This window comes from Bos grunniens, chromosome 9 (assembly GCF_055505025.1).
Source record: "Bos grunniens cultivar Pamir isolate PY7600 chromosome 9, Bosgru_T2T1.0, whole genome shotgun sequence".
Lineage (NCBI taxonomy): Eukaryota > Metazoa > Chordata > Mammalia > Artiodactyla > Bovidae > Bos > Bos grunniens.
Window position 1 is genome coordinate 95,372,884 of NC_141173.1, and position 26,399 is coordinate 95,399,282.

Consider the following 26,399-nt stretch of genomic DNA (forward strand, 5'->3'; position numbering starts at 1 on the left):
ATATTATCCAGCTTTCAGTTCTGTTCAGTCGCTCAGTCGTGTCCGACTCTTTGCAACCCCATGAATCGCAGCATGCCAGGCCTCCCTGTCCATCACCAACTCCCGGAGTTCACCCAGACTCATGTCCATCGAGTTGTTGATGCCATCCAGCCATCTCATCCTCTGGCGTCCCCTTCTCCTCCTGCCCCCAATCCCTCCCAGAATCAGAGTCTTTTCCAATGAGTCAACTCTTCGCATGAGGTGGCCAAAGTACTGGAGTTTCAGCTTTAGCATCATTCCTTCCAAAGAAATCCCAGGGCTGATCTCCTTCAGAATGGACTGGTTGGATCTCCTTGCAGTCTGAGGTGTAATTGACAAATAGAAATTATTTACATTTAGGATGTACAACATAATGATTTAGTATATGTACACATTGTGTATTAACACTGTAAGTTAATTAACACATGACCCCACATAGTTGCCATTTTTGTGTGTGTAATCAGAATACTTATGATCTACTCTATTAGCAAATTTCAAATAAACAAAACAGTATCATTAACTATAGTCACCATGCTGTACATTAGACCACCAGAACATATTCATCTTATAACTAAAACAGTTCCCAATTCTTCACCCTGCTGTCTCCTCAGCCCCCGGCAGCCACCATTCTACTCTCTACCATTCTATGAGCTCAGCTTTGTTAGATCCCACATGTGGTGAGATCACACAATATTTGTCTTTCTGTATCTGACATATTTTACATAGTATTGGATTTTACATAGTATTCATTCAGGTTTTTCTGTAACATCTTACAGTATCTTCCAAGTTCATCTGCACCGTTGCAAATGTCGGGGTTTCCTTCTTTTTATGGTTGAATAATATGCTATCTGGAGAAGGTAATGGCAACCCACTTCGGTATGCTTGCCTGGAGAATCCTGTGGACAGAGGAGCCTGGCGGGCTACAGTCCATGGCGTTGCAAGAGTCGGACACAACTTAGCAACTAAACCACCACCACCAATATGCCATCAGATAACATTTCACCTGTCAAAGAACTTTTAGCTTGTTTTCATATCTTGGCTATTTCAAAATGCCACAATGAACGTGGAAGTGCAGGTATTTCTTTGAGGTCATGATTTAATTTTCTTTGAATATATATTCAGAAGTGGGGCTGGGATCGTGGCCCAAAAAATTTTAATTTTTTGAAGAGCTTCCATATTCAAAAAGTTTCACAATGAACTAATTTGTTCTCATCGACAGTGTACAAGAGTTCCATTTCTTCACACCTTCACCAAGGATTGTTATCTCTTATTTTTTTTATAATAGCTGCCCTGAACAGTGTGTGGTGACATCTCATTGTGGTTTTGATTTGAATTTCCCTGATGGTGACCAATGTTGAATATCTTTTCGTATACCTGTTGACCATTTGAATGTGTTCTTTGGAAAAATGTCTATCTACATCCCCATCCATTTTAAAATCTGGTTATTTGGGGTTTTTTTGCAATTGTGTTACATGAGCTCCTTATATATTCTGGGTGTTACTCCTTATCAGATATATATAGCTTGCAAATACCCTCTCCCATTCCATAAGCTGCCTTTTTATTTTGTAATTTTGTTGATCATTTCCTTTGCTGTACAGAGCTTTTCGTTTGATATAATCCCTGTTCTTTATGCTGCTTATGCTTTTGATGTCATATCAAAAAAAAAAAAAAAAAATCACTGCTAAGAAATGTCAAGGAGTTTTTTCCCCCTCTGTTTTCTTCTAGAAGTTTTATGGTTTCAGGTCTTACATTTAAGTCTTTATACTCCATTTTGAGTTAATTTTTATATATGATATAAAATAAAGGTCTAATTTCATTCTTTTGAAATTTTTAATCACTTTTTTAAAAGATCGACTTATTTTATTCTAGTTTTGCCTGTGCTGGGTCTTTGTTGCTACACAAGGGCTTTCTCTAGTTGCAAAAAGTGGGAGCTAGTTACTCTTCATTGCAGTGCATAGTTTTCTCATTGCTGTGGCTCCTTTTTCCCAGAGCACAGGGTCTAGGCACTCGAGCTTCAGAGCTGCAGCGCGTGGGCTCAATAGTTGTGGCTCTCAGGCTCTAGAGTGCTGGCTCAGTAGCTGTGGTGCACAGGGCTATGCAGCATGTGGGATCTTCCTGGACCAGGGATTGAACCTACCCACTCCAGCATTCTTGCCTGGGGAATTCCATGGACAGAGGAGTCTGGTGGGCTACAGTCCATGGGACTGCAGAGTTGGACATGACTGACGGACTAACAGATCTACATGGCAAGGCAGATTCTCAACCACTGGACCGCCAGAGAAGCCCCTTAATCATTTTTGAACATTTTCCTTTTGATCTTGGGCCTGTAAATTATTGAGAAAGAACTTGGATCCCTGTTTGAGGTGATCTAGTCCTACTCAGAGTACAGGTATCTGATTTCTAATACAGTTAGTATCTGCGTTACAAAAGTATTCACTTCCCCTTCATTTAAATGAATTCTATCTACTGAATATGTGTCAGGTTGGTTTTACACAAGTTACCAATAATTCCTTAATCCCCTCTCCTGCTGCTGCTGCTACTAAGTTGCTTCAGTCATGTCCGACTCTGTGCGACCCCACAGAGGGCAGCCCACCAGGCTTCCCCGTCCCTGGGATTCTCCAGACAAGAACACTGGAGTGGGTTGCCATTTCCTTCTCCGATGCATGAAAGTGAAAAGTGAAAGGGAAGTCCCTCAGTCGTGTCTGACTCTTCTCAACCCCATGGACTACAGCCCACCAGGCTCCTCCATCCATGGGATTCTCCAGGCAAGAACACTGGAGTGGGTTGCCATCGCCTTCTCCAAATCCCCTCTCCAAAAAATTACATTTTCAAAAAATATGCTGAGTTAGTCTCATTGTCCCAGAGGGAGACAACTAAGGCAGGAGGCGATTGCAGAGCACACCAGCCTGGTGTGAGTGTGTTGGGGTTTGAGGTCAGAGCAGTGTGTTTTTGACTGACTCCCCTAAATTGTTCTGCTTTTCACAACTTCTCCCCTCTTTCTACTTCTGAAACCACAGGTTCTCTAAAACACAAGCATTTCTCCTAGTAGTTCCCATGGCAATCGCATGCAAGTTTTCTTTCTAGGAAGGAGTAAAGGACTTTTGTCAAGTAAGATCGAATAGACAGTCGGGACTGTATTAGGGCCTCAGAGTATGGTAGCATTTGGAGTATTTCTTGTGATGTATCCTTGTGGTATTTCAAATTCTAGGGGAGCACCAAATGCCTCTTTTCATGACTTTGAGCTTATCTACCATAGCTCTTTGGACAAAGCTCTCAATGAATGATTTGTGAATGAAATAAAAAGCAGCTAACAGACCAATCTAGCTCTAAAAAGAGCCACTGCTTCTTGAACACCTACTGTGTGCCACGCACTTGGTCAGGTCTCTTATGAGCATTACTCTAGTCAATGACCTGACAACTGTCCCCTGAAAACCACATCATTACTTTATAGATGTTGACATGGACGGGTAACAGGCAGATAGCGAGTTTATGAGAACTACATGTGTTTCTCAACAGTTCTTTATTTAATATTTAAAAATAATTAAGTTTGGAACACCTCCATTTCTACAAAGTATAGCATTAAACTGGTTATTTATTTTGAAATTAATGCAGAGCTTATCTTTATAAGAATTGTGAGTTTCTGTGCATTTATTTACTTATAGAATATTTTGCACTTTGACATTTCCTGACTTAATCGAAGCTTTAATGATCTGAATAAGCAGAAAAATTGCTGAGGTGCCTGTGAAAATTTTGAGAAACTAGGGTAAAGATGCTAGACGCATTAGGGAAGAGATTCACTATATCACGTGACTAAATGAAACACAGTGAGGATGAAGAAAAAAGATGTTGAAGAAAGAGATGAATGACTAGGAGGGGAAAGGAGACAGAAATCCCAGAGGATTTAAAAAAAAAAAGGTACTAGTTGTGAACTATAAAATAGCTATAATCATTGTGGGCCAGCATTTTAGGAAATTTGTTGTAGATCTGAGAACTGCGATAAGAAACTTACACCTAGGAATGAAACTCACCAAGTGCATAGTTATTTATAACCATTTCACAGAATCTTCTAAGTAAGTCTCAGGGCAGTATCAGTATAAACGAGAAAATTCAGAATCAAGGTTATATAATCTGCTCAAATTCACACATCTAGTGAGCAGCAGAAATAAATTTCAATCCAAGGACTGTCCAAGCCCAGGGTCATCTGCTTACCATTCAGCCCTCAGCAGCAGGCAGTCTTCCTGATCAAAACGTGTCCTTAGAGAGGACAGAACTCTAAGGGACAGAGGCTGTAGTTCACAGTACCCAACTCCAGATCAGAGCAGTAGTGGCAAATGTCTTGCACTTGTGCCTCACAACCACTGTCACTAGACTTGCCTTTCACAAGGAAGGAATATAGAAGTGTGTGTGTGTGCTAGCATGTTATGTGGGACTCAGTCTTTAAAAGTAACTGCATAGTCTTCGACTTGAGCAATGACACATGAACCAGCAAAATGTCCTTTGCCACACAACTGTTTCTTTCTTTTTTTAAAAAAGTTATTTGTTTATTTGTTTGACCACGCCAGGTCTCAGCTGTGGATCTTCACATCTTCATCACAGCACGCAGGATCTTCAGTTACGGCACGTGAACTCTCAGTTGTGGCATTTGTGGGATCTAGTTCCCTGACCAGGGAATGCCCCCCTGCATTGGGAGCTTGGAGTCTTAGCCACTGGACCACCAAGAAAGTCCCACCACCCAACTATTCCTACTCCCACTGCTGTCAACTTTGTGCCCGGTCACTGAGCATAAATACATGTCTGAGCATTCACATCCGAGTCTGTCCATAACAGGTCAGAAAATCAAGCGACATCCTAGGATAAAGTTTTAGGGGACACTGTGATCCTGGAGGTTGGGAACTCATTTGGGAAGCCAACTAGTTGGCCAACCTTACCATCACTACCCTGCCTTCAATCTCCTGTCCAAACCATCCTTCTGGGAGTCAGTTCAGTTCAGTTGCTCCGTCATGTCCAACTCTTTGTGACCCCATGGACCGCAGCACACCAGGCTTCCCTTCTATCACCAGCTCCCGGAGCTTACTCAAACTCATGTCCATTGAGTCGGTGAAACCATCCAACCATCTCATTCTCTGTCGTCCCCTTCTCCTGCCTTCAATCTTTCCCAGCATCAGGGTCTTTTCCAATGAGTCAGTTCTTCACATCAGGTGGCCAAAGTATTGGAGTTTCAGCTTCAGCATCAGTCCTTCCAAGGAATATTCAGGACTGAATTCCTTCAGGATGGACTGGTTGGATCTCCTTGCTGTCCAAGGGACTCTCAAGAGTCTTCTCCAACACCAAGTTCAAAAGCATCAATTCTTTGGCACTCAGCTTTCTTTATAGTCCAACTTTCACATCCAGTAGTCACATGTGACTACTGGAAAACCCATAGCTTTGACTAGCTGGACTTTTGTTGGCCAAGTAATATCTCTTCTTTTTAATATGCTGTCTAGGTTGTTCATGACTTTGCTTCCAAGGAGCAAGCATCTTTTAATTTCATGGCTGCCATCACCATCTGCAGTGATTTGGGAAACAGGGCTACCCAAACTGAGCCAACAGTCTTCTACAGGATCCAGAGCAAAGAGTCTCTGCTGTGACCCAACCCTGGTTGCTGGTGCCTCCCTTCTATCTGTGCAGCTTCACCAACCTCCAGTATCTTCCCACCTTTACCTCCCACTCCTTCCTGCCTGTTCAGATCCTAGGAATCAGATTCCTATTAAATCTTCAATTCTGGACACTATTCCTTTTATTATACATGGATTGTGTCTTCCAAACAGTGTCAAGAGAGAAATGACATAGTCACAATGAAACAAGAATTAAAACCAACCAATTAGCCTACCAGCCAAAACAAATAAAAAACCCAAACATTTATATACATATTGTCAGCTATCCTAACACCAAGAGCAGGAAATGGCAATCTACTCCAGTATTATTGCCTGGAAAATCCCATGGACAGAGGAGCCTGGTAGGCTACAGTCCATGGGGTTGCAAAGAGTCGGATACGACTGAGCGACTTCACGCACTTCACTTATCCTAACACCAAAGGAAAGCCTTCTTCTATAAAATAACCTCTCCTCTCTGTATACCCTTGTCTGGCTTGATTTCCCTTCAAGGACTTGCTAAAGCACCTGACTTGTATCCTTCTCTGTAGTTTTTCATTTCTTTCCTCCCTCTGCAGGTTGTAGTTCTAAGGGAGCAGGGACTTGTATCCTCAGTGCCCGTAACAGTGCCCAGTGCTGGGCACAAGATGAAGGCTTAATACGTTTATTGTGACTGGAAAAGCACCTGTTGAACCCCATTTTGCTGTTTATTTTCAAGGCCAGCTTTGAGGTTCACTTTAACCTCATTTAACTCATACAGTGGGAAAAGGTATACCCGTGTGCTGGACCCAGGCTGACTCTGGGATCCATACTGTTCTCCACTCTTTCCATCCGCCAACATGTATGGTAGGTGACCATCATGTGTTTTTATCTTGTTCACGTTACTTTTGAGAGTTTCATATTCCCACGTTAGCTTCACAGTAGTTGACTGCCAACTGAAGAAAAATGCACAACCAAAAAGTTGTGAGTTAAGTTTTATTGGGAGACCTTGCTGAGGACTATATAGCCTGGGAGACGGCCCAGATAGATAGATCCAAAGAATAGCTCCAAAGAGGTAAGGGAGGGGCCAGCATAGAACCAAACAGACCCCTGTGCTCCTCCCCCACCAAAGTACAAAGGTCCTCCATGTCCCCTACCTCTTATTTATAGAAAAGCTGAAGACTCCCATCCTTCCTTGACTCACAAAAACGCAGGCTCAAGCAGCTAATGATTAAGATGATAGAGTCACAGACTCCGTGTCTGACACTCATTCCTGAGTTGTTTTACAGATCCTATAACTGCCACCACAGAGAAAAAACCAACTGCATGATAACCAGACTGCTTCCATGACATAAACTGCTCCATATTAAGCAGAACTGAGTCTATGGCTAGCACAATTCCAAGTACTGGGCTTAAGAGAATGAGATTACCATTGTTGCTCATGATAATCTATATCTTTGTGAGCATCAAAATAATTATAGCTTGTTCTGCCCATATATGTAAGCAAGCAGGCAGCTAAAACAAAGGTCAGCAAAGAGATGCTTCAAATCTATGTCTGTATCATTCACTCTATCTAAGACCTCAATGCCTTTTCTCAGCATGAAGAAATTACAGAAGACTGACTTTCCTCCCTAATTCCATAGAAACAGAATGATATCTGACAGGGGGGATTTGCAAGCAGCTTTTTGCAGGGAACTGCCCTCCATAGGAAGCCCTTTTCTTGTCACTTCAGCAACGCTATGAGAAATGGAGTATTTCCTGCCATATCAGTAAACAAGGATGTCACAGTCATTGGCAATTGCAAAATCACTGCAGATGGTGACTTCAGCCAAGAAATTAAAAGGTGCTTGCTCCTTGGAAGAAAAACTATGACCAACCTAGACAGCATATTAAAAAGCAGAGACATTACTTTGCCAACAAAGGTCCAGCTAGTCAAAGCTGTGGTTTTTCCAGTAGTCATGTATGGATGTGAGAGTTGGACTATAAAGAAAGCTGAGCGCTGAAGAATTGATGCTTTTGAACTGTGGTGCTGGAGAAGACTCTTGAGAGTCCCTTGGACTGCAAGGAGATCCAACCAGTCCATCCTAAAGGAAATCAGTCCTGAATATTCATTGGAAGGACTGATGCCGAAGCCACCTGATGTGAAGAACTGACTCATTGGAAAAGACCCTGATGCTGGGAAAGATTGAAGGCAGGAGGAGAAGGGGATGACAGAGGATGAGATGGTTTGATGGTATCACTGACTTGATGGACATGAGTTTGAATAAGCTCCAGATGGACAGGGAAGGCTGGTGTACTTCAGTACAAGGGGTCACAAAGAGTCGGACACGACTGAGCAACTGAACTGAACTGAACTAAATATGAGCTGGTAAGCCCTCAGGGTACTCAGGAAGGAGAATACCTGCCATTTATCAGCCAGCAGACTGTAGCCACTCCCTATAGTGAGCCTCAAGGGAGCTCAGAATGTAAAAAACACAGGATACTGGCCCCGATACCTAAGACGTATATGAAATTTCAGTGAGCCTTGGCTCTTCCATCTCCCCTTACATAGGAAAGAGCTAAATTCCTTTACTTGGGATATCTGATATTTTTAATTGACAATAATATTTTGATGTTCAGACTACCGGCCTTTGTTGTAAAACTTCTGTATAACCTGACTCCTCCCCTTACCTCCTCAGAGTAGTAATAATCTCAAAGTCACTTGAGATGCTATCACCAGGGCTTGAAGTCCTAAAACTTCCCAGTGAAACATAACTCTCAATGTTTAGGTTTTGAGTATTTTTTAAGTCGACAGCTATACTGTAACTAACCTTAAGCCAGGCACCCCTGGGCTCTGCTCATCTCTAGCCTAAACACACTTTTCAAATCTTTTGATCATACAATACTTGCCTAACCTGTTGGTTCCTTCTGTAGATCAAAGAAATAGAAATAAAGAATAAGTAATTAACAGATGACCAGTTCTCTCCCCTAGCTTCCCCTTCAGTAATCTCTCAGAAAGATTGTGGTAACAAGATAGCATCTAAAGATCGTAAGTTCACAAGCTTGCATGCAGTGAGAGATGAGTACAATCATTTCACTTGATCCCCTACCTCGGTGATCAAGATTACTTCCCCTTTAAAAGGGCTTAAAAAGGGTTTCTCTGGTGACTCATGCAGTTCAGGAGACCCAGGTTCAATCCCTGAGTCGGGAAGATTCCCTGGAGAAGGAAATGGCAAGCCACTCGAGTATTCTTGCCTGGAGAATTCATGGACAGAGGAACCTGGTAGGCTATAGTTCACTGGGTCGCAAAGAGCCTGGCATAGCTGAGCAACTCACACCTTCACTTTCACTTCACTTTCCCCTTTAAAAACCTTCATGGCTCAGCAGAATCTTCAGAGTTGGTTTTGGGGGGATATGAGTCCGCCTTCTCCCCAGGTTGCCGGCTTTTTGATGAAAAAAAACTTTCCTTTCTCCCAACATTTGCCTCTCAAGTATTGATTTTTGAGTGGCAAGCAACTGGGCTTGAGTTTGGTAACAAGGATATATATGAGTTTTTGCTGGAAAAAGTGTAGTTAAACATCAAAAGATTACTGGGGCGGGGGGGCAGGGGCGGGGGAGATGACTGCTAATCACAAGTACCAGACATCTTAAGTTAATGAGTTTAGTGCTTTTCTATATATGGGAAAATGCATGAATCTGGTCTTGGACTTCCCTGGTGGCCCAGTGATTGAGAATCTGCCTGCCAACGCAGGGTTCACGGGTTTGATCCCTGGCCCGGGAAGATTTCACATGGCACAGAGCAACTAAGCCCAGGCACCACAACTACTGGAGTCCGAGCATCTAGAGCCCGTGCTCTGCAAGAAGAGAAGCCACCGCAGTGAGAAGCCTGTACAGCACAACCAGAAAAGAGCCCACACAGCAGTGAAGACCCAGCCCAGCCAGAAATAAATAAAAACCAGTCTGAGCTCATTGAAATTATTCCTTAGATATGTGTCTTAACTATCTTGGGTCAGTGTCCAGAGCATAGAATGCTTCCTATTGTTCCCTATCCTGAATTCCCCTCAGGGTGCACCACTGAGTGGTGGGGAACAGCAGCTGCTGGCTTGATGGTGGCAACATTCCTCGTTCAGTGGAAGGGCAGGCAACATTCTCTTGCCACATGACCTATCTCTGAGCTACTGCAACATGAAGTCGCTTCAGTGTCTGAGTCTTTGCGATCCCACGGACTGTAGCCCGCCAGGCTCCTCCGTACTTGGGATTCTGCAGGCAAGAATACCAGAGTGGGTTGTCATGCCCTTCTCCAGGGGATCTTCCTGACCCAGGGATCAAACCCAGGTGTCTCACATTGCAGACAGATTCTTTACCAACTGAGCCACCAGGGGAGCCTATTGGAACATAAGGACAACCTCATTTTGACTAAAAAGTGAAACAAGAAGAATTATACTAATATTTCCTGAGTGCTTATTCTGCTAAGTCCTACAAGCTCAGTTCAGTTCAGTTCAGTCGCTCAGTCGTGTCCGACTCTTTGTGACCCCATGAATCGCAGCACACCAGGCCTCCCTGTCCATCACCAACTCCCGGAGTTCACTCAGACTCACGTCCATCGAGTCAGTGATGCCATCCAGCCATCTCATCCTCTGTCGTCCCCTTCTCCTCCTGCCCCCAATCCCTCCCAGCATCAGAGTCTTTTCCAACGAGTCAACTCTTCGCATGAGGTGGCCAAAGTACTGGAGTTTCAGCTTTAGCATTATTCCTTCCAAACAAGCTCACTAACCAGTTTAACCCACACAACAAACCCATGCAGAGGGTACTATTATTATCCCCATTTTGCAGTTCAGGAAACTGGGGATGAGAGAAGTAAGACACTTAAAGTCACACAGTATGTAAGCAACAGAATCCAGATCTGTTGACAGCAAAATCTAGGCGCATTAGGAAAAAAGAAGGAAGAGGAGAGAATGGGGACATAGGGCCGGGACTGTGTGTTTTGCTGAGTCATCATAGTTGCATCTAAGACACTTCCAAGTTTTGTAAAGACAAATTTTAAAAACAATCATTTCACTGTGAGTAAATGAGTTTGAGAGTTTCTGAACTGCAACAAGGAAGTCAATATTAACTTCTGCAGTTAAAACAAAAGTGGTTTAATATCCTGAGAGTACAGACCGTTACTAAACAAACCCAGGGCAAGCATTAACGGCCATTCTTTTCCCATCGCCACCACCTGTGTCAGGAGCACAGCCTTCCCAGGAATCTTTATCGCTGCCTCTTCCTGGACCTGAAAAAGAGAGTGCAAAGCCCAAAGGGAGCATCTCTGTTGCTCTGCCTACAGCTCTTTTTTTCTTTTGAAAGTGGAAGCTAGTTATAACCAAAAGTATCTGCAGATGCAAATCAAATTTAACTAATCAATTGCGTTCTCATCAATAGGAATAAAGGAAATAACTGAACTTGGTATGTGTTAGGCTCAATGCCAGGGCTGTGGCATCTGAGGGCCAGGATGGGAGGAACCACCTCTAAGGAAGCTTGTCTAGGAGGGAGGGGGAAGGAAGGGAGGAAAGCGGGATGAATGGGTGATCAAGGAAAGCAGAAGAGGAAACCAGCTACTTTCCAACTCTGCCCAGAGCTGTTTAGAGTGAAGTCAACTTTCTAGTTTGGGAGACGCCCCTGTTCCACTGGGCAGCTGGACTCCATGAGACGAGAGGAAAGGACGTCATGCTTCCTCTGTCCTTCTCGTGTGGGTGGGTGGCTCCTAGCACAGTTCAGCACAGAAGCCCTTGTTCTGTTTTTAGTGGTAACTGTCTTTTTCTTTGGCAGGGGGTGGGAGGTGGCATTGGGAAGTGAACATCAGGGATCCAACCCAGTGCTCCCTGCCCTGGAAGCGTGGAGTTCTAACCACTGGACCGCCAGGGAATTCCCAAAGCTATGATTGTTTTGACCATCACCAAATGCCCTCGAAACTTCTTACCTAAAATATTTTTAATTTGAAAATGACACATTTTGGAGACTGTGATAAGAGAATTAGGCTCTAGCCTCTGCTCTGGCTTAATTCATGGCCATGGATAAGTCATTTAACTATGCTGGTTTCAGTTTTAAACCCATATATGAGAGGATTGCCATTTTATCATTTCACATATATGGTAATTATATCCAAGACAAATAAAAGCCAACCAATAACTAGAAAGTACATAGGAGATGTGCACTTCAATTTTAAGTCACACTAGGGACTTCCCTGGAGGTCCAGTGGTTAAGACTTCCACTGCAGGGGGCGCGGGTTCCATCCCTGGCCGGAAACTAAGATCCTGCATGCCTCTAGTCCTGGCTAACAAAAAAAGATGTCACACTAAACAGCATCTAAAGCATATTATCATAAACATAATTACTCATTTATTGCATTTTTATTAATAAATTGGGTACTGCATTTCCAATAAATACTGCCAAGTTGAGCATTTTCATTTTCAATTATACCAGTGAAAAATCAACATTAACTCATAAAACACTGTCATAGAGGAATAACAGTTCTGAAGGGTATTTTTGCAAAAACTAAGATATTATTGATTAATAAAACATTCAAAAACTTTGTATTGTGCAATACGTCACATTAACTTACATGATGACAGAGATGGTGGGTTTTCAAACATGGTCCACAGAATTCTTTCAAGCAAGCAAACTCAGGCAAATGCCATTGAACACTGAATATATTGCTTAATTTGTATTTCCAAAACCTATCATCCATTCATTTTATTCATTCATTTCACAAAGTATTCAGTTCAATTCAGTTCAGTTCAGTTGCTCAGTCGTGTCCAACTCTTTGCGACCCCATGAATCGCAGCACGCCAGGCCTCCCTGTCCATCACCAACTCCCGGAGTTCACTCAAACTCATGTCCATCGAGTCGGTGATGGCACCCAGCCATCTCATCCTCTGTCGTCCCCTTCTCCTCCTGCCCCTAATCCCTCCCAGCATCAGAGTCTTTTCCAATGAGTCAACTCTTCACATGAGGTGGCCAAAGTATTGGAGTTTCAGCTTTAGCATCAGTCCTTCCAAAGAGCACCCCGGGCTGACCTCTAGAATGGACTGGTTGGATCTCCTTGCAGTCCAAGGGACTCTCAAGAGTCTTCTCCAACACCACACTTCAAAAGCATCAATTCTTCGGTGCTCAGCTTTCTTCACAGTCCAACTCTTGCATCCATTCATGACCACTGGAAAAACCATAGGCTTGACTAGACAGACCTTTGTTGGCAAAGTAATGCTTCTCAATATGCTATCTAGGTTGGTCATAACTTTTCTTCCAAGGAGTAAGTGTCTTTTAATTTCATGGCTACAATCATTAGCAGGGACTTATTCTGAGCTTGGCGTGATGCTAGAGGCAGGTGCAAGACAGGGGCACAGGGCTTCCTCTCCTGAACTAACAGTCTGATGGGAAAGGCAGGCAAATGAATGACAAGCTATTGTTTCCAAAGGCAAGGAAACCAGTACATGAAATTTTGTATCAACAGAACTTGACTTAGACTGGGGACAGGGAAGATATCTCCAACTAACTCTGTCTGTTGCAAGGGTTCTAGGCAGCTCTGAAGGATGAGTGGGAGGTTAGTGGGTGTTGGCGTGGAGTAGGAGGAGGGGTGGTTGGTGGGTATTTCAAAGAAACAACATCAACAACATAACTTGAGAGTCCCAGTGCAAAATGAAAATGTGAAGCCCCTTGTTCAAAACTATTAAGAATTTAAAGATGGTGAGAACAGAACATTAAAGCAAGGATGAGGCGCTGTGAGATGACAGGTCACATGCCCCATCGCCAGTCCTGGCCCTCTCCATGGAACAGAATGTAAAGATCAGGATTCAGGAGGATGTGGGAGGCCAATGTGGTTGAAGCAGAGCCTGGGGAGGGCAGTGTGAGATGGAGCTGGACATCAGGTTCGCGTGAGGATTATGTCAGTGACTACTCTTCCAGGCTCTATAAATTAATGTCCACCTCAATAACATAGGCAGTGACTTCACCTTTATTTAAACATGTATACTAATTTGCATTGGTCATTCTGAGTTTGGTGTCAACTGGTTTTCTAAAAATGAAGCCAAGCTTACAGAACTTGTCCAAGTAGGGAAAGCTTGGACTCTGATCTGCTTGCTTTCTTGGTGCCAGGTGCCCAGGATGACTGGGTATCCAGAACTTGCCAAATAAGCATACAGAAAGGCACAGTCACAGGAGGGACCCTCACTTTGCACCTTCTTATCAAAATATGCATTGCTGAACTGCTACAGGGTGCTGTAGCCAGTTTTCAAATGGAAAAGAATAAGGAAAATTCATTACTTACAGTATTATCCAAGTTCAAATCCTAACTTCTCTACATATTACTGTGTGCTTAGCCAAGGGATTTATTTAGTTGTTTGTTAAAATGCAAACTTGCTTTGGGACTTCCCTGTTGGCTGAGTGGTTAAGACTCCGTGCTCCCAATGCAGGGCACTCAGGTTCAATCCCTGGTCAGGGAACTAGATCCCAAATGCTGCAACTAAGAGTTTACATGTTGCAACTAAAGATCCCACATGTCACAATACAAGTAGCCCCAGCACAGACAAATAAATAAAAATAAATATTTAAAATGTAAATTTTTTTAAAGATAAAGCAGCACACATACATATTCTAAAATTCTGACAACAGCGTCTAGTGAATCTTCTCAGCAATTTCCTAGGTATATACAACCTGTTTTCATTTTTTTCTTTTACACAAATGGATTGTACTATACATAACGTTCCTTTTACTTTTATCATTACCTCTTTTTTTTTGGCCAAGCTGTGCATGGCATGTGGGGTCTTAGTTGCTTGTGTTAGTCTCTCAGTCATGTCTGACTCTTTGAGACCCCATGGACTGTAGCCCACCAGGCTCCTCTGTCCATGAAATTCTCCAGGCAAGAATACTGGGGTAGGTTGTCATTCCCTCCATGGGATCTTCCCACCCAGGAATGGAACCCACGTCTCTTACCTCTCCTGCACTCGTAGGCAGGTTCTTTCTCATTTGGGCCACCTGGGCTTCCCTGGTGGTTCAGTTGGTAAAGAATCTGCCAGCAATGCAGGAGACACGGGTTTGATCCCTGGGTTGGGATGATCCCCCGAAAGAGGAAATGGCGCCCGGCTCCAGTATGGACAGAGGAGCTGGTGGGCTACAGTCCATGGGGTCCCAAACAGTTGGACATGATTGAGTGACTAACAAACAGCATGATTGATAATAGCTGTAGCCCCCGAACTCAACAAACACAAAAATTCACAGAAAACGCTTTAGTACCATATCCATTTAAAACCTCTTTGTAGAAGGTAACCAGTTAAATTTCTGGAGATCAAATAGAATATTTTCGAGAGGACAAAATTTGACATTAACTGTACCGCTTTCCTCGCTTAAAGATGATTTCTGATAGTTGCCTCTTTTATGAGGTACGAATTCCAGTGATGAAATAAAATGTACTGTAATAATATTTCCATCAAGAGATGTCTTTCAGTCACATCTTTCGTACATGAGCGAAAATCTTGCTATTCAACTTATTCATTTATTATTGATAAAAAAGGCCACACATCCAACTCTGAAGAAAAATCTTTTGACAAGAAAAATGGTAATTTTTAAGACTTCTAAAATTTCCATTTCGGGAAACCTGTTGGGTCTCCCCCAAACCTCCGGGCCCGGAGGCGTTTTTTTAAATTTATCAGGAGTCCAGAAGGAGGTTAACGGGACGCCTCAGAACGAAAGCCCCAAGCGTCCGGGCCCTGAAGCTCCCGGCCCGGGACCACAGCCCGCGGGCAACTCCAGGCGGGCGGCGGGTCTTCCGTGAAGGGCCAGCGGACCTGGAAGCCATTGCTCCGCTCCGTGCCGGCTGCGTTCTCCACACTCATTTCACTCAGCCCCGAGCACGACCGGCCCCACAGCCATGCCGACGCGGGACAAAGATCCCGTCCGCGACTCGAGCCCGTCGGGGCGGGGGGCGCCCCGTTGTATCTCCACAGCGAAACACTTCAGTCGCGGTGACCGGCTGAAGGGCCGCTCGGGACTGGGCTCCCCGGCAGGCGCCCCCTCATAAGCGTGTCCCTCTCTCCCGTCCACCGTCCCCACGGCGGGTGGCCAGGCGGGTCGCGGTCGGCTGGGGGACCGTGATCCGGCCCGACCCCGGCCGCCGCTCGGGGGACGCGGCCCCGAGCCCTGCGACAAAGGGCGCCGGCGGCGCGGCCCGAGGCGGAGGCTCCGGGCGGGGGCGGAAAGTGGGAGAGGAGGCCGGGCCGGCCGAGGGCACCGGGCGCGCTTCCGCCGGCCGCGCCGCGCACGCCGCGGTAGATGGGAGGCTCGGCCGGCGGGGGCGGGGGCCGCGCAGCCGGGGAGTTTCAGGAACTGGAGGAGCGGGGCGGCGGCTGGAGTCGCCCAGAGCCGAGACTCGGGGCCGGGGCGGAGCCGCCGCCGCGCCGGGGCCCAGCCGTAGCCGCCGCCGCCGCCGCCGCCGCCCTCGCTTTCGTCCGGCCGCCTGGGGCCGATAGCCGCGGCGCGGGAGAGAAGCCGACCGTCCCGGGCCGAGGGCGGGGGGGAGATCCGCCCGCCATGGCCACCAAGGTGAGGGGAGCGCGGCCCAGGCCCCGGGCCGGCCGCTCGGCCCTGCGGCGGCGCGGGAGAGGGTCGCGGCCGGGGGCGGGGGCGCGGGCGGCGGCGCCGCGGGGGAGGCCGAGGGGTCGCGCCAGGCCCCACCCAGCCCGGGTCGGGCTCGGGGCACGCAGGGCGGACGAGGGGCCGGGGCCGGGGCGCGCGGGGGCTCGGCTGGGGGGCGCGGGGCGGGACCCCGGCCGCTCGCGGCGCCGTCTGCAAAGTTTGCGCCTGAGCGTGTGGGCCGCGGCCGGGCGGGAGGGAGGGAAAGTTCCCGCAGCTCCCCGGCGCCCGCCCTGAGGAGCCGCCCGCCCGCCCGCCGGGAGCCCCCGACTCGGTCCCGAGTGGAGTCCACTCTCCGCCGCTCCGCGCGTCCGGCCACCGCCGCCACCGCGGGAGCCGCGTTCTCTCCTCCCTCCGCAGAGGGTGGGACCCCCGGCGCCGCGGGCCGCTTTCGGGGTCCGACTCGCGCCCGGCCGGACTGGGAATTTAAAATGCAGGCCGAGAGTCAAGGCTCCTGAGGAGGGGGAAAAAACGCCAGTGAAACGTCCCGCGCGCTTCCACTTCCCTCAGTTTTCTTGTGTGTGTGTGTGTGTGTGTGTTTCTCTTTTGTTTTGCTACCTTTTCGATTTGAATGTTATTTCCAGCATGAATAAAATACCAAGAGGGAAATGACTCTGCTTTCAATTACGTTGTTTACTTTATAAAAAAACAGAAAAGGTCCAGGCCCGAATTACGTGGTGGAACTTTGACTCGCGCTTAGTTAATTGGCCAGGAGCGGTGGTTTGCTTATTTCACAGTATTGTCGGCGAAATTAGCGTTCACCCTTCGCTACCTGAGTCTGCAGGCGCCACCTTCCTCCCCTAGCTCCCTGGGGCTGGGGCGTTTAGTTCTCGACAGCCACTGACTAGGGAAAGCCACGCTCCCCTCCGGGAGCCAGGGGTGGGGTTTGAGTTGACTTTTTGTTTGATTTTGGAAATAGTTTTAGTAATGTCCCTTTTATTAACATCAGAACCCTCTACCGTGTTTATTTTTGAAACCTGACTTCTTGGGTTGGTGAAAGCCTTAGATTTGTTGCTGTTGGGTTTTTGGTTTTGGTAGAGAGAAAACTTAGAAAACGGATAAATTTAAAACCCCTTTCGAAGATCATACTGATATTTCAGTCTGAAATTTTGTGTTCTGTTTCTGTCTAGGTGCAGTGTGTTTTTTGCTTTTTTTTTTTTTTTTGATGGAGATTCTTATCCAGGGACCCTGTTGCCTGCTGTTACTGAAATAATTGTGAAGTTGCTCAATCGTGTCCGACTCTTTGCGACCCCATGGACTGTAGCCTACCAGGTTCCACCGTCCATGGGATTTTTCCAGGCAAGAATACTGGAATGGGTTGCCATTTTCTTCTCCAGGAGATCTTCTCAACCCAGGGATTGAAGCCGGGTCTCCCACATTGTAGGCAGACGCTTCACCGTCTGAGCCACCAGGGAAGTGGTACTGAAATAATTACTTTCTTGTTATTATTGGCTAAGCTCTATCTTCCCTGGTGGCTCAGCTGGTTAAGAATCCGCCTGCAATGCGAAAGAACTGGGTTCGATCCCTGGGTTGGGAAGATCCCTGGAGAAGGGAAAGGTTACCCACTCCAGTATTCTGGCCTGGAAAATTCCATGGACTGTATAGTCCATGGAGTTGCAAAGAGTCGGACAGGACTGAGGGACTTTAAATTCACTCGAGACTCTATCTTGGTTTTCTTAGACGTGATAGAACTTTGCTACCTTCGTAACATGTATCATTTCATGTTGAACTTTTTAGAAACAAAACTTTAGATCAAATATTTCTAAGGAAATTTGATTTTGAGGTTTGTTGCCAAACATTTAAATTACCAATTACACGTTTTATTTTGCGCTCATCTTACAACCTTAAAAGCTGTTTATGGTAGATATCTGTTCCTTTGATGGTTAGTGTTTTGATATTTTGCACCCTGATCTACTGGCCCATGTTAGACTGTCCATTCAGTGGAACTCAGCTTAGCAGCTAGTGCTGGTATATATAATGAAAATTTTATTTGATACTTAAACCTGAACTTGCATGCTCCTGTATGCTCAGGTCTGTCCTACTCTTTGTAACCCCAGGACTGTAGCCCATCAGACTCCCCTGTCCATGGAATTTTCCAGGCAAGAATACTGGAGTGGGTGTTTTTCCATAAAATTAGAATAGTTTTGGTACTAAACTTGAATTGTGTTTGTGCTCACTAAGCACAAGCCTTAAAGCCTGGATAAACACTTCCTACTTTATCGTCTTCTCCACTGAAAGCAGGTAACAGTCGTTCTGAGTCGGTTTCTTTCACCTTTCTAATCACTACTCCACATGGTACTCCTTTCCGTGTTTACACTGGACAAACCACTTCTGGTTTCAAAAACAAAGGAGAAGCACTTCTGTAGGAGTCTTCCTCGGTTTTCCCACTTCCTGGTGATTCTTACATCAAACCGCAATTTCATTTTTTAAATTGTTCCCAGAAAGTAAATTTGTCCTTGTTTTGTTTCCTGCTCCCTTCCATCCATACCATTACCAGCATCTGAGTAGTTTGAGGGTTTTCCTTTCCTCTCTTTAATTTTAATTGGTTAGGTTAACTTTTTAGTAAGAGCGAATAAGAATATATATTTTTAGTAAGTAATACTGTCTGACTTTTTAAAATTGGATCAAATGGCATTCAGGCTCCTGCCACAAGCATTAAGTGATGAGAAATAAACACAATATGTGGATATTTTAGGTAGTGTCAGAAAATGCCTTCAGTTGTCTTCAGATATAATTTTCTGATGTAATGCTCTTACATGTTTTCGTGAAGATAACAGTTATCTTTGAACCATCATGCTTTTTAGAAAACTACACTGGTATATTCACAATAGTAAGAAATTATCTTTTAGAAGAAAGACTTGAGTTGGCTAGTTCTTCACTGCCAAAGAAAATTAATCAGTAACTGCACACTTGAAAGAAATGATCTGTTGTTTCTTTTTTTTTTTTTTTCTAATTTTATTTTATTTTTAAACTTTACATAATTGTATTAGTTTTGCCAAATATCAAAATGAATCTGCCACAGGTATACATGTGTTCCCCATCCCGAACCCTCCTCCCTCCTCCCTCCCCATACCATCCCTCTGGGCCGTCCCAGTGCACCAGCCCCAAGCATCCAGCATCGTGCATCGAACCTGGACTGGCAACTCGTTTCCTACATGATATTTTACATGTTTCATTGCCATTCTCCCAAATCTTCCCACCCTCTCCCTCTCCCACAGAGTCCATAAGACTGTTCTATACATCAGTGTCTTCTTCTTGTTTCTAGTCATTACTCAGAATGCTGAATTCACTTTGAGTCCCCGTCTTGTCGCATTTAATAAATACAACAAAAGGCTAATATGAGTGTGTAGCCTGGACTTCTAGGAACTCCAGGTTCTATTTTTACATAGTCATATGGTAGACTGAGGAATAAATTAGTTAAGGGAAAGAAATTCTTTTTCTCTCTTTTTCTTCTGCTGGGATATAGCAAAAGAGACCTGAAATAGTTAATGGAAGTTAGTCCATAGCTGTGTAATTTAGCTGTAATTTCCATGTCACAGTTAACCTTTGAAACTAATCTGAATCCTTTTGTGCTTATGTAGACACCTTTTATGTTGTTACATGTTTAGTCTCTAAGTTGTGTCCGACTCTTTGCGACCCGGTAGACTGTAGCCTGCCAGACTCCTCTCTGTCCATGGGATTCTCCAGGCAAGAATACTGGAGTGAGTTGCCATTTCCTTCTCCAGGGAGCCTTCCTGACCCAGGGATCAAACTTGCCTCTCCTGCATTGGCAGGTGGAGCTACTGCTGAGTTACACTTTTAGGAGTAATCATTAGAACCAAATTTGAAGAATCCCTGTTTCTGGTTTTGTTTTTTTAATTTTTCTTTCCATCTCCAGTATCTGAAGTTGTGTATTTCTTACAATGCTTGTTTGGTTGAATGGAGTGAGGGTGTAATATTGAAATTACCAGTATTGCTCAAGACTTTTACGTGATATATATTAGTGAGAAGAGTTAGAAAGCATACTTTGTAGTCTCTCCCGAGCAAAAACCTGTTTAGTGTAGAAATTTATTGAAGAAGAGAGTAGAAATAGCTTTCTAAAGAGTCTTAAAGATTTAGTTGTTTTTGATAGTTTTTTTTTGTTTGTTTGTTTTTGACAGTATGGAAAATGGTAACCATTCAGTTTTGCATGACAGTACTATATGCTTCCCTGGTGGTTCAGGTGGTAAAGCGTCTGCCTGCAGTGCGGGAGACCCGGGTTTGATCCCTGGGTTGGGAAGATCCCCTGGAGAAGTGGCAACCCACTCCAGTATTCTGGCCTGGAAAATTCCATGGGATGAGGAGCCTGGTAGGCTACAGTCCATGGGGTCACAAAGCATCGGACACAACTGAGCAACTTCACTTTCACTATATTTTAAAGTGTCTTCATAAATAGAGTATCTAGACAGTATTTGTATAGTCACAGAAAAATTCTGTGACAGTAGGAACATCAACCAATTTATTAAAGAAGAAACAGATGAGAAAGCATAAAAATTTTGCAAAACTTCTGCTGTACCCTGCTTTTATATTGACCATCCATCTGAAATTTTAATTACAGTTTTAGTTTGATTGCCCACCAAAACTTTGTACCTTTGCACACGCTGTTCCTCTTTTCTGGAATGCTATTCTCTGGCCTTTTCACTTATGTGCCTTCTTTTACACATTATATCTCAGCTCAAGGCATTACTACAGAAAGCTTTCTGATCTCCCCGACCCATTCCCAGAGTCACCTCCTTCATCCAGATGGGCATTTTCCGTGTGTTTCTCTGCCCACTGTTCCTTTAGGGTGCTGTCAGCCCCTGGAGGCTGGCCTGTGTGTGTGCTCCTCTGTGTATCTTGTATCAGGCACAGACCAGGCTCTTAGTAAACTGTTTGAATGTTGAATTTTCTTGTCTCCATTCCTCCCTCTCCAATTTGAAGGAGCGAAAAGATTTTCCAGTGAGATAAGTGGCTATTAAAATGATTTATCTCCACCTATAAGCTTTTATCCTTTTAATTGTGCATTTTAGTAAAAAAAAATGTTTAACGTATGCATGCACAATGGAAACTACTTATCTACAGCTTACATACTGGCCATGTCTTTTAAGTAAAGAAATCAGTGTTTACCAATTATTACATGAGAAGTTTATTCCTATATTTTAAGGTAATTGAAACAAACTTCACAACTTTTGAGATTTTAAAAAGAGGTATCTTTAACCTGTGAATTGTTAGAAATGTCTAGTTTCCAAAAGTATAAGGTTTTTCTATTATCATTTTGTTAATGATTTCAAACTTAATTTCATCATGATCAGGGAATCTGATTGATACTAATAACCACACCTGAAAATTTGCTGATGCTAACTTTATACCTAGGGTATAGTCGGGTTTTGTAAATGTTATACCTGTGCGTAAAAAGAATATATATATTCCCTAATCAATGTATATAAATGTATTTTCTATATGTGTCCATACAGACTTAGTAACTATGCTGTTCTCATCTGTATCCTCACTAATTCTACTTAATCTGTTGTATCTAATGTCTTTTGTCTACTTGACAGAGATGTTAAAATGGTGGATTTAAAATTTAAGGTTAGGATTAATATTATCTTCCAGATGAATTGAACCTTTTGTTATTATGAAGTGACCCTTTTTATAATGCATTTTTTCTTAAAGGTAGTTTTGTCTGAAGTTAATGATTTCACTGGCTTTCTTTTGATAAATATTTTCCTGACATATAAAAGCCCACAGCTGAATCTTCCCTTTTCATCTCGTTTGGCAATCTTTGTGGCTAGAGGGTTTTGTTTGCCTTATTTGTGTTTATTCTATGTTTGGATTTCTGGCTACCATATACAGATTGACTGAGGACTCCCCACAGCCCCTCAACTTTTTAGAAGGTTTGTTCCTTACCTTCAGAAGGTTTGCTCCCATACCTTGGAGATGCTGTGGGTTCAGTTCAGTCCAGCCCCTCAGTCATGTCCGACTCTCTGTGACCCCATGGACTGCGGAATGCCAGGCTTCCCTGTCCATCACCAACTCGTGGAGTTTTCTCAAACTCATGTGCATTGACTCAGTGATGCCATCCAACCATCTCATCCTCTGTCATCCCCTTCTCCTGCTGCCTTCAATCTTTCCCAGCATCGGGGTCTTTTCCAATGAGTAAGTTCTTCCATCAGGTGGCCAGAGTATTGGAGTTTCAGCTTCAGCATCAGTCCTACCAAAGAATATTCAGGACTAATTTCCTTTAGAATTGACTGGTTGAATCTTGCAGTCCAAGAGACTCTCAAGTGTCTTCTCCAACACCACAGTTCAAAAGCATCAATTCTTTGGTGCTCAGCTTTCTTTATAGTCCAATTCTCACATCCATACATGACTACTGGAAAAACCATAGCCTGACTAGACAGATCTTTGTTGGCAAAGTAATGTCTCTGCTTTTCAATATGCTGTCTAGGTTGGTCATAACTTTCCTTCCAAGGACTAAGTGTCTTTTAATTTCATGGCTGCAGTCACTATCTGCAGTGATTTTGGAACCCAAAAAAATAAAGTCTGACACTGTTTCCACTGTTTCTCCCATCTATTTGCCATGAAGTGATGGGATTGGATGCCATGATCTTTGTTTTCTGAATGTTGAGCTTTAAGCCAACTTTTTCACTCCCCTCATTCACTTTCATCAAGAGGCTCTTTAGTTGTTCTTTACTTTCTGCTATAAGGGTGGTGTCATCTGCATATCTGAGGTTATCGATATTTCTCCCCGCAATCTTGATTCCAGCTTGTGCTTCCTCCAGCCCAGCGTTTCTCATGATATACTCTGCATATAAGTTAAATAAGTAGGGTGACAGTATACAGCCTTGACGTACTCCTTTTCCTATTTGGAACCAGTCTGTTGTTCCATGTCCAGTTCTAACTGTTGCTTCCTGACCTGCATACAGATTTCTCAGAATGCAAGTCAGGTGGTCTGGTATTCCCATCTCTTGAAGAATTTTCCACAGTTTGTTGTGATCCACACAGTCAAAGGCTTTGGCATAGTCAATAAAGCAGAAGTAGATGTTTTTCTGGAACTGTCTTGCTTTTTCGATGATCCAGCAGATGTTGGCAATTTTATCTCTGGCTCCTCTGCCTTTTCTAAAACCAGCTTGAACATCTGAAGTTCACAGTTCACGTATGGCTGAAGCCTGGCTTGGAGAATTTTGAGCATTACTTTGCTAGCATGCTGCTGCTGCTGCTAAGTCGCTTCAGTCGTGTCCAACTCTGTTTGACCCCATAGACGGCAGCCCACCAGGCTCCCCCATCCCTGGGATTCTCCAGGCAAGAACACTGGAGTGGGTTGCCATTTCCTTCTCCAGTGCGTGAAAGTGAAAAGTGAAAGTGAAGTCGCTCAGTTGTGTCCGACCCTCAGCGACCCCATGGACTGCAGCCTTCCAGGCTCCTCTGTCCATGGGATTTTCCAGGCAGGAGTACTGGAGTGGGGTGCCTTCTCCTGCTATGAGTGCAATTGTGTGGTAGTTTGAGCATTCTTTGGCATTGCTCTTTGGTATTGGAATGAAAACTGACCTTTTCCATTCCCGTGGCCACTGCTAAGTTTTCCCAATTTGCTGGCATATTGAGTGCAGCACTTTCACAGCATCATCTTTTAGGATTTGAAATAGCTCAACTGGAATTCCATCACCTCCACTAGCTTTGTTCATAGTGATGCTTCCTAAGGCTCACTTGACGTCACATTCCAGGATGTCTGGCTCTAGGTTGGTGATCACACCATCGTGATTATCTTGGTCGTGAAGATCTTTTTTGTACAGTTCTTCTGTGTATTCTTGCCATCTCTTCTTAGTATCTTCTGCTTCTGTTAGGTCCATACCATTTTTGTCTTTTATTGTGCCCATCTTTGCATGAAAAGTTCCCTTGTCTAATTTTGTTGAAGAGATCTCTAGTCTTTCCCATTCGGTTGTTTTCCTCTATTTCTTTGCACTGATCACTGAGGAAGGCTTTCTTATCTCTCCTTGCTATTCTTTGGAACCCTGCCTTCAAATGGGTATATCTTTCTTTTTCTCCTTTTCCTTTCGGTTCTCTTCTTTTCACAGCTATATGTAAGGCCTCCTCAGACAGCCATTTTGCCTTTTTGCATTTCTTTTTCTTGGGGATGGTCTTGATTCCTGCCTCCTGTACAATGTCACAAACCTCCGTCCATAGTTCTTTAGGCACTCTGTCTATCAGAACTAATCCTTTGAATCTGTTTCTCACTTCCACTGTATAATCGTAGGGGATTTGATTTGGGTCATACCTATTGTGGGTTGGTTCCAGACTAATTGGTAAAAAAACAAATATCTGAAAAGTGCAATAATGCAAAGCAAATAAAAGGAGGTATGCTAGTATGTCACTTTTTTCATATGTGTATGTGATAAACATTTATGTTACTATTTCTGCCTTAAAATAGTACTCACTTTCATCACCCTCAAGAATTACAGAGACCTTAAGATGCCTGGCTGCTGTCATCTCTCCCAGCACGCTTCGTTGCTGCCTAGTGTTTTAGTTGTCTTTTGTACCACAAATTAGACATTAGTTTTGTTTTTTTTAATACAGTTAAGTTTACTTAGATTTAATCAACTTTTACCATATCTTTGCTTACTATTCCTTTTTACATTTCAGTTGTTTCTGGGATAATTTTCCTTTTTCCCAAAGTGAATTCTTTGGAGTTTCCATTAGGAAGAGTTTGTTGTCGGTAAAACCTCTTATGTGTGAAAATGTGTTTTGCCTTGTGCTTGAAAAATAGTGTTCTAGGTACAGAGTTCTGTTATTTCCTGTTTCTTACTGGATTTCAAAGATATTGCTCAGAAGTCAGCATTTAATATTGTTCCTGAATAGATGGTCTGACTCTTCCCTCTGTATCTTCAGTATTTGGTGATACCACCTTAGCAGGTTCACATGTGGCTTTTATTTTGATAGCTTGGGATTTATTGGGTAGCTTGAATCTGAAGATGTGTGTTTTGGTAGTTCTGCCACAGTGCAGCTCCGTAGAACTTTCTGTGATGATGGAAATGTTCTACATTGGTGCAGTCCCGTGTGGTAGCCTCCTGCCACACAAAGCTAAGGAGAACTTGAAGTGTGGTTAGTGTGACCGAGGAACTGTATTTTAAATTTTCATTTAAATAGTCACACGTGGCTACTAGCTAGCACAGTGGGGAGTGCAGCTGTAGAAAATGCACAGTGACTATATTTCAGGAATATTGCCTCTTTTCTGTTCTCTCTTTCTGGAACCCTAATTAGCATGAAAAGGTCCAACAGATGTCTAACTTCCTAACTTTAAACCTGTTGTGTTTTCTTAGTGCCTCATCTAGATAATTTCTTTGACTCCTACCTTCAGTTTACTATTCTTTCTTTGTTGTTCAGTGGCTAAGTTGTGTCCGACTCTCTGCGATTCCATGGATTGCAGCCCGCCAGGCTCCTCTGTCCATGGGATTCTCCAGGCAAGAATCTGGGAGTGGGTTGCCATGCCCTCCTCCACAGAATCTTCCCGACCCAGGAATTGAACCCTTGTCTCTTGTGCCTCCTGCACTGGCAGGCGGATTCTTTACCACTAGTGCCAAACCCAAACTCTGGCTCCCCAGGGCTTGGGGGACCTCCAGGGGTGGAACCCTGTCTCAACATGTTTTCCTCCCAGGGCTTCTGCTCTCATTTCCTCTGACCTTTCTAGAGCCTTTCCTTTTGTGCTGACTCAGCATTGTGTTTTAAAAGGTATTTATTTGTGTGTGTGTCTTTTGCTTTTAATATTTTATTCAGCACTTCAGCGCTTCACTCTGGTGGCAGTTCAGGGAATCAGCCTGCCCTGCGTGCCAGAACAAAATCCAAGTCAGAACATCTTTATAACAGGCTGTAAAGTGAAGGAATGGAATATCTGCACACGAAGTGTTAATCTGTTCTTTGGAGGGAGAATGGTGGAAAAGCAGAGTTGTTAAGCATTTTACTTGAAACCAAACCTTAAACCATCAAAATAACAGACTGGGCATTGCACTTCCCAAGTGGTATTTTCTTTTTTTTTCCTCCCCTTCTGATTATCAAAAACATATGATCGATTTAGCCCATATTGATCATTTTTAGGTGTTGTAAATACAGTGCTTGAGGATGTTATTCAGTATGACTCTTTTT

At 44.0% G+C, this 26,399-nt stretch overlaps 1 protein-coding gene across 2 annotated transcripts in view; it reads left to right on the forward strand.

The window, feature by feature from the left end:
* The first annotated feature begins 15,855 nt into the window (after positions 1–15,855).
* SNX9 (sorting nexin 9) overlaps positions 15,856–26,399 on the forward strand; it is an 89,731-nt gene continuing 79,187 nt past the window's right edge. For both annotated transcript variants that reach the window (XM_086318542.1, XM_086318541.1), the window contains exon 1: positions 15,856–16,178. In XM_086318542.1, the coding sequence (XP_086174668.1) occupies positions 15,909–16,178 (270 nt within the window). In that variant the 5' untranslated portion in view covers positions 15,856–15,908. The remainder of the gene's footprint in view (positions 16,179–26,399) is intronic.